Source organism: Fragaria vesca, linkage group LG6, assembly GCF_000184155.1.
Source record: "Fragaria vesca subsp. vesca linkage group LG6, FraVesHawaii_1.0, whole genome shotgun sequence".
Taxonomy (NCBI): Eukaryota; Viridiplantae; Streptophyta; class Magnoliopsida; order Rosales; family Rosaceae; genus Fragaria; species Fragaria vesca.
Genome location: NC_020496.1, coordinates 15,446,017 through 15,454,874, shown reverse-complemented (window position 1 = coordinate 15,454,874; position 8,858 = coordinate 15,446,017). Strand labels below are relative to the sequence as shown.

Below are 8,858 nucleotides of genomic sequence, written 5' to 3'. Positions count from 1 at the left end.
GCTAGCATAGAATTGAACTAATATAATTAGTCCCGTAATTAGGTCATAGGTGCATACCTTGTATTATATATTTTTGGGGTTTGGTATTGTTTCTCTCTTATAAATATGTAATATATTTCTGACTGGCCAAAGAAAAGGGCAATTGAATCTTAGGCTTCCATTGCCGCCTTCTACCAACCCTCCATGGGAGCTTGTGTTCATTGCTTTCATCATTTTTAATGGAGAAAAGAATTAAAAGAAAGACTAGCTTATAAATTAAAGTGATCGGAAAAATGAGTAGTCTGTAACCGTCTGAACAGGGATAGTGCTTATATATATATCGTTTTCAATATCTTGCTGATGTCCCAAACTCTCCCAAAGTCCAAAAACTTCAATATTCACATTGATCTGCGTGAGACGCTTCAATTGGATCTTGCAAAACGTGTGGAAGGAGGGTAGCTAGGTACGTACGTAGCTAGCTGGGAAATGATCTCTCATAATAGAGCGAATCCTCCAGGCACATTACATTTGTGATCATATTAGTCAACAAGTAGTTATTTAGAGGCACCTTCTACCATTTTTGATTGGGAATATGTAAGCATTTTCCCACCTTATTCTAAGAACTAATAATTAACCAAGCAATTCAGAAGAAACATCATGGAAAGAATTTACATGTTGCAGTATAAGGAATGGGGGAGGAAAGAATAATTGAACAAGTCAACATTCAACAGTCAACCATCTTGAGATTAAAGAGACTGTAAACTTTAGTTTGTTTCTGTCTCTTGTTTTCTCCAAAACAACTCAAAATTTTCGTCCCTAACCCTTTCAGCAAGTTCACACTAAATTGAATACCAAAACCAATACAAGATCCAAGGCTTCAGCCACATAAAAACAAATGTTTCTAGTTTTGTTTCTCACTTCCCTCATAAGCCACATCTCCCTCATCAGAGAGAGAGAGAAAGAGAGAGAAGCTATAGTTTGAGCCGAGTCTGAGACACCAAAGAACCGGCCATGTCTTCTTCCTCTCACACAGATCTGATCATGCGCCTTCTCGACGAACCCGATGATCGTCCTCAGATGTGGCCTGAAAAGAACCCGTATGACTTGAACAGCAAGATCATGCTCATCGCCATCGTTTCATTATCTGTCGTGGTTGTGCTTGTGATACTACTTCACACCTACGCAAGATGCGTCCTCAGACGCCAGTCACTTCGCCGAGCTGCCGCCCTACGCCGCCTGGGTTCGACTGTTGCCCATGTCCACTCTTCCGCCGAGCCACCCAAGACCGGCCTCGAGCCCTCCGTCATCGCAGCCTTGCCCGTCTTTGTATACGGTGAGAGACGTCATGAAGGCGATGCTGACGTCGAGTGCGCCGTGTGTCTGAGCATGATGGAGGATGAAGAAATGGCGAGGTTGCTTCCCAATTGTAAGCACAGCTTCCATGCAGAGTGCATAGACACATGGCTGAACTCACACACAACGTGCCCTATCTGCCGGACGGAGGCGGAGCCCCGTATCGATCTCCAGCCAGAGCCAAGAGAAGGTCCTGTGGCCGGCGCAGCACCGACGGCTCCGCCGTTGGAGCGGGTTAACTCCATGTTATCATGTGCCGCGGAAGGGACGTCGGAAGATGGTAAAGCAGTACATAGTGGTTCCATTTCGAGGTTGAGTAGTTCTTTCAGGAGAATGCTTAGTAGAGATAGATCTTCGAGAAGGGTTCAATCTTCTGTTCAAGAAGATGGTTTTGAAGATTTAGAGAGACAGTGACAGTGAATTTGATTCGCTATGGCCTATGGGTGAGATTAAAGTGCAATTTTGCTCTATATACTGTCATGAAAATATTATTGTAATTTTTGTTACATGTTCGTATGTGTGTATATCAGATAATATAAATATTATTATTTTTTTAATCAAACACGGGGTGCTAATATATTTATCTCAAAACTAAATAAGCGTTACATACCTTCCCAGTTCCCACTGCCATTTGAAGCAGTCAAGGAGTTAAGCAGTAGTAATCACAAGTGATACATAGAAACAAACCTACTCATTATACAATCAAATGCGTAGAGGTAAAATCCAAGTTACTGGGGGCCAGTAACTGATTATTAGGGGTCAGCAACTGATTATTAAGGGTCAGTAACTAATTATTGGGGGTTAGTAACTAAGTTATTGGAAGTCAATAACTGAGTTACTGATGACCCGAATCCGACCACCGGAAAAAATCCGAGTTACTAGGGGTCAGTAACTGAGTTACCGGTAATCGGAATCCGGCGATCGAAGAAAATATGAGTTACTGGAGGTCAATAACGGCGATCGAAGAAATTTCCGGCAACCGGCAACCGGTGACCGGAATCCGGCGACCGGCAACCAGAGTCTAGCGGCGGGTGACCGGAGTCCAGTGAGGTTTCGGCCAAGTATTCTCTCTCTCTATACATGTTGAAGTGGTGAGGGTAAACTTGTCTTAAAAATATACAAAAATTATTTTTTTATTATGACATTAATAAAGATTTGTGTATTTGGGCATAAAAAATGTTACCTTATATTGGAATGGGCTCATAAAAAAGATTATCATTGGAATGAAAAATGAGAGGTTTAAATTAATATTAAATGAGTATTTCCCTAAAAAAGATGTACGTTAATTAAAAAATTAAAGGAAAACAAAAGATGTTATTACTAGAAATATTTGGAGACAAAAAAATTCAACAAAACAAAATCATTCTGCCCCAGATTCTTTGAACGCGCCTCACGCGCCTTCCCTTTCTAGCCGTTTCTGAACTCGATCGTGAATTTGTCAGTTTTTTCTTCGTTTCTCTTCGATTTTCTGGGTTTTCTGTTGAGCTCTGGTGGCGAATCCACCTTTCATCTTCTCCGCACTTCCTTTAGGAAGCGGCGGAGCCTCTGAAACCATGCTTAGCCAACGCAAACAAACCAAATCTGGTGGTGATATCAGCTCGGAGATGGAAGCACTCCGAGTTGAAGATCTTGACTCTTCTACTCAGATCCCCTCATCCATGTTTCCTAAAATGTCCTATGCTAGTTCTCTGAAGAATTCCACTGAGCGCTTCTCACAGACTATGTCTGAAGAGTTTGATTTTATTGATGCTGATTGTACTTACTCAATGGTAAGCATGGTCAGAATGTCTCCTTCTCTGAAAAGGTGCATAACAAGCTGGATTTTGAATGGCGTTGTGCAGTTGGTGTCAAGCTCATGGGTAAGCCTAACTCTACTAATTCCTTTGATTTCATGTTAAAGGGTCTTCGTAGGAAATGGCAGACTAGAGGTGGTTGGCAACTTATTGATTTACCTAATGATTTCTTCATTGTGAAATTTAATCTTGAAGAAGACATGAACTATGCATTATGTGGTGGTCCTTGGATTATTGCAGGTCAGACACTTGTTGTGCAGAAATGGCGTCCTGGTTTCAATCCTGATTGTGAAGTTATTGGTAAGATGGCTTTATGGGTCAGAATCTTGGATTTACCTGTTAAGTTTTTTAAGGACTTCACTGTTGCTAAGATTGGCAAGATTCTAGGTGATGTGGTTAAGGTGGATCCTCTTACTATTGGTTAGTCTAGGGGTAAATTTGCTAGGGTGTGTATTGAAATTGATCTTAGCAAACCATTGAGGCCTTTTGTTGAACTTGAAAACATTGCTTATCATGTGGTTTATAAAGGTATATCCATGATTTGTTTTGAGTGTGGTTGTTTTGGACACCCCAAGGATAAATGCCCATCCATTGTTACTGCTAGTGCTGATGTTTCTTCTTATCAAGACCCTTCTGAAGTGGAAAATGTTCCTAATGCTCAATCTGAGGTGGAGATGCATGCTTCTGAGGACATTGTTAAGGAAGATATGGGTCCATGGATGCTTTTGACTTACAGAAACAAAAAGAAGAATGGCAATTCTGGGGGGTCAAAGAATCTAAATGCTTCTGGCTCTAGGTTCTTTGTGCTCCAAGAAGAGGAAATTAATGAGAAGGTTCCCAATGTTGAGAATGATGCTGACATGCCTTCTGGAGACACTCCTAATATTGTGAAATTGTGGAATAATTTCCAAGATAAAAAGAAGAATACCAGTAAGCCCAAGAACAACCTTAGCTCTACATCCAATCCTAAATCCCCTGTGGTGACCGGTAAATCCTCTCCTAAACCTTCTAAAGTTCTTCATGTGAATTCAGCTAGATAACCAATGAAAGATGTTTCCAATGTTGGCAGCAGTGGTATGACCAAAACTAATCTTTAGTACCAAAGGATAGCTAAATTTCTTAATGGTTCCTCCTCTAACCAGAATTCTCAGGTTTTCAAGAAACTTTCATTTGAAAATGTGAGCAGCTTCACTTTAGGAGGTGATTCTTCTGCTTGCTTTGGTCATTCCCCTCCTGAGGAGTCTATGGAGGTGAATATCTTACAGCTTTTGTCTTCTGATGATAGTACAACTTTGGTTGTTGATAAAATCTTTAATGATAATAGCATGATTTCTTGTGAAAATGATCAACCTTCCCATGATGGAGAAGGTTTGGCTGATGCTTAACTGGATATTTTTATCCATCTCTTCCAAATGTTTCCAATGATTAAAGTTCTATTTTGGAATGCAAGAGGTGCTGGAAGTAATGACTTTTTGTCTGCAGTTGAAATATTGTTAGAATAAATTTTGTTGATATTTTAGCTATATGTGAACCTCGTGTTTAGTTTCAAAAATCTCGTGATTCTCTTTTAAGGATTGGTTTTTCTGATTTTGAAGTTGTTGAAGCCATTGGATTCTCTGGTGGTATATGGTTACTTTGGAATAAAAGTAAAGTTTCTGTGAGTATTATTGATAAAAACTCTTAGTTTATTTCTGTCAAAGTTAATATTCCTAGGAAATCTTGTTAGATGCTCTCTACTGTCTATGCCAACCCTACTCACTCCATTAGAGCTAACCTCTGGTCCTATTTTGATAGTTTGACTCAGAGAGTTGGCCTTCCTTGTATTTTCATTGGTGATTTTAACGAGCTGGTGTCTCCTGATGATAAAAACTGTGGGCCTTTTTATGGAAGATTTGCTAGTTTGAATGATTGGATGAACAGAAACGCAATGATTGACATGGGGTTTACTAGCTCTCGATTTACTTGGAGTAATAACAGGATCAAGAGAGACTTGATAGAGGTTTTTGCTGTTGCTCTTGGAGAAACTTATTTCCTGAGGCTTTTATCCAACACTTGCCTAAAACTAGATCTGACCACTGCCCAATCTTGTTACAACTTGTCTCCAATAATTCTATTAATAAACTTGACACTCATTTCAGGTTCCAAGCAATGTGGTTTTCTCATGCTGATTATTCTGAATTTTCTGAAAGCGCTTGGAAAGCTCTCAATGGTGATCTTAGTACTAAAGTGCAACACATGGCCTCTGCTCTCTCTCAGTGGAATAAAGATGTTTTCGGACATCTATTTCAGAAGAAAAAAGACTTTTAGCAAGAATTGGTGGAATTCAGAAAGCTAGAGACAAGTATGAAAACCCATTTTTAATTAATTTGGAGGTTGATTTGATTCATGAATATGAGAAACTTAGAGATCAAGAAAATATGTTCTGGAGGTAAAAATCTAGGGATGATTGGATTAGAAATGGTGATAGAAATACAAAATTCTTTCATCTAACTACTATTGTTAGAAGAAGGAGGAATAAAATTGAGGGTCTCTTTGATTCCAGTGGAAACTGGTCCACTGATTCTATGAAGAAGATTGCTGTGGATTTTTTCAGTGATCTCTTCTCTCAGTCAGTGCTTGATGATATTAGGATTACCATTCCTTGGCTCTTTCCCTTTATTGATCAACCCAGATTTGATGATACCATTAAACCTGTCTCTCTTGATGAAGTGAAATCTGCTCTTTTCTCTATTGGTGGTTTGAAAGCTCCTGATCATGATGGTTTCTCTACTATTTTCTTTCAACACCATTGGCATTTGCATTCTTCTGAAATTTTTCAAGTTGTTCAAGAAGCGTTTTGCACTTCTTCTATCCCTGCTGGCCTAAATCATACAATAATTGCTCTTATTCCTAAAGTGGATGGTCCCCAGCACATGATCAACTTTAGGCCTATTAGTCTTTGTACCACTGTGTACAAGATTATTTCTAAGATTATTGTTGCCAGAATTAAACATTTGATGCAAGATTTGATTAGTCCAAATCTGGTTAGCTATGTGCCTGGGAGGAATATTTCAGACAATATTCAGATAGCTCAAGAAATGTTTTTCAAGTTTAAAAAGTCCAGTGGTAAGACTGGTTTCTTTGCCTGGAAAATTGATCTGTCAAAAGCTTATGACAGGTTAAATTGGAATTTCATTGAAATGGTCTTGTTTGAAGCTCACTTCCCTAGGCCCCTTGTTAAACTGTTTATGCATTGCATCACTTCTACTAGTTTTCAAATTAGTTTCAATGGTGAGTTGACTGAATCCTTTCAGGCCAAGAGAGGCATTAGGCAAGGTGGCCCTCTCTTCATATATCTTTGTTCTGTGTGTGGAAAAGCTTTCCCATTTAATTCAATCTGCAATTGATTATGGCTATTGGAAAGCTGTTAAAGCCTCTCAATCTGGACCTAAAATTTTGCATCTCTTCTTTGCTGATGATCTTATCCTGTTTGTTGAAGCCTCTTCACAGCAAACTTCCCTTCTCAAGACTTGTTTGGATAATTTTTGTGCTCTCTCTAGACAAACTGTGAGTTTTGAGAAATCTTTAGTGTTCTGCTCACCCAACACTTCCAAGTCTACTGCTTCTTTGATCAGCAATGTGTGTGGATCCCCTCTCACTTGTGATCTTGGCAAGTATTTAGGTATGCCTCTCATTTATGATAGAGTCAATAAGTGTACTTATGCTGGTTTATTTGACAAAGTTCAGAAAAGGCTCTTTAGTTGGAAAAGTAAGGTTTTAAGCTTTGTTGGTAGACTTACTTTGGTGCAATCAGTTACTTCAGCTATTCCTATGTATGCAATGCAAACAGCTAAGTTTCATGTTAATCTTTGTGACAAACTTGATAAACTAAATAGAGACTTCATTTTGAGTGATGTTGAAAACAAGAAAAGGGTTCATCTTGTGAACTGGGACACTATCTGTCAACCTAAGTATTTAGGTGGATTAGGGGTCAAGAAAACTGCTGATATTAATCAGGCTATCCTCTCTAAGATTGGTTGGAGAATTTTCCAACATGATAATGGTCTCTGAGCTAATGTGTTATATGCTAAATACCTTCAACATGGTTGTTTGTTTGGAAATGATTATAAGCCTCCTTCTGACGTTTCCAGTACTTGGAGAGGTGTTATGCATGGAGCTGAGCTAATCAAAAAGAATTTAAAATGGCGTGTGGGAAATGGCAATTCTATTAAATTCTGGTACGATTTTTGGCTCTTGCCCTCAAGCCCTTATTAACTCTGCTCTCCCTTCTGCTGTTATTTTTGAAGATGCTATGATTAGTAATTTCTGGAATGCTGAGGGTGGGGATGTGGAGTTTATGTTGTCTGTGCTCCCTAGAGAAATTGTTAATCTTATTGTTAATGTGCCAACTGGTTTTAGTGAGAGTGGTGATGATACTAGAATTTGGTGTTCTACTTCTAATGGCCAATTTTCAATGAAGTCTGCCTATAGCTCTATTTTTGATTCTTTTGATTCTGTGAATCCTCAATGGAAAGCTATGTGGAAGCTTGACCTTCCCCAAAACTCAAGACCTTTTTGTGGACTATTATTCTTCATAAAAAGCTGCTCACCAATGTTCAATGTGCTACCAAAGGCTTTACTTCTAGCCCTTCTTGTCCCATTTGACACTCTGCTGATGAGACTCTATTGCACCTGCTGAGAGACTGTCCTAGAGCTAAAATTATATGGAGAGCTTTCAGTAAACCTATTTGCATTGATAATTCTTTTTCCCTAGATTGGCCTGGTTGGATTAATGCTCAGCTGCAATGCCATATTGTTGTTTAGGAAAATATTAGTTGGAATTGTCTTTTCATTTTCATCTGCTGGTTTATATGGAAGTGGAGAAACAAGCAAGTTTTTGAACCTGGTTTTGTTCTTTCTACTGGTTTCAAAAAGATCATCTGGGACTATGCTTTGGAATGGAGAAAGTCTAAACTGAAATCCAATGACAATTACATGTTCAGCTATACTATGCATGCTTGGAAAAAGCCTCCTGAAAATTTCTTCAAGCTCAATGTAGATGGAACTAGAGTATCTCTTATTGGTAAAATTGGTGCTGGTGGTGTCATTCGGAATCATCATGGTGATTGGATCTGACAAGACCCGCCCCGAAAACACATAGTAAAATAGGCAAGTCTTGCGGGGCCCACTCTTAAAAGAGATTATACCGAAATTTCGGCATAACCTCCCTTAAAAATAGACAACCCATCCTGTAAAAAAAAATAAAAAAATAAAAAAAAAAAACTGAAACACTTCAACGATAATAACCAACCACCACTCCTAGAGTCCTTCATTCCCTACAACATGAACCAAATCATAGCAGTAATTAAACAACCCAAACCAAGTATTCCATGGCATTACTTAAACATGAACATCAACTAAGATTAAACTCTCTCTACGTGGGTCATGGACCTAAGTGAAAAATAAACACTTTAACTTAATACACATAATCCCATGGTCATCAGAGCTCTACAAGAAGGAAATATAACACTACACATAGGTTAACAGGTAACCTACGGTCAACAAGGTGCAGCGGGAAAACTATGCCTCAACTCCTAGTGAAACCGAACAGGAGCTCTGCAATCTGGGCATTTGAAAACAAAGGGCCCAGGGAAAAGCATTTAAAAACGTTAGCGTGAGTGGACGAAAAACAAACTAATTAAATAAGTATCCAAGAGCATAATGATGCTAAATCAAAATTTTATATGCTTTTCC

The 8,858-nt window shown here is 38.9% G+C and overlaps 2 protein-coding genes across 2 annotated transcripts; both read left to right on the top strand.

Annotated features, from left to right (window-relative positions):
- Window positions 1-941: 941 nt before the first annotated feature.
- Window positions 942-1,864, top strand: LOC101301022 (E3 ubiquitin-protein ligase ATL41-like). Its single transcript, XM_004303112.1, has one exon. It carries the CDS (start codon window positions 991-993, stop codon window positions 1,744-1,746), a length of 756 nt encoding a protein of 251 aa, XP_004303160.1. The 5' UTR covers window positions 942-990; the 3' UTR covers window positions 1,747-1,864.
- Window positions 1,865-5,689: 3,825 nt separating this feature from the next.
- LOC101296313 lies at window positions 5,690-7,175 on the top strand. Its single transcript, XM_004305389.1, has 2 exons — window positions 5,690-6,282; window positions 6,419-7,175. The coding sequence occupies exons 1-2, from the start codon at window positions 5,690-5,692 to the stop codon at window positions 7,173-7,175; spliced, it is 1,350 nt and encodes a 449-aa protein (XP_004305437.1).
- Window positions 7,176-8,858: the final 1,683 nt, after the last annotated feature.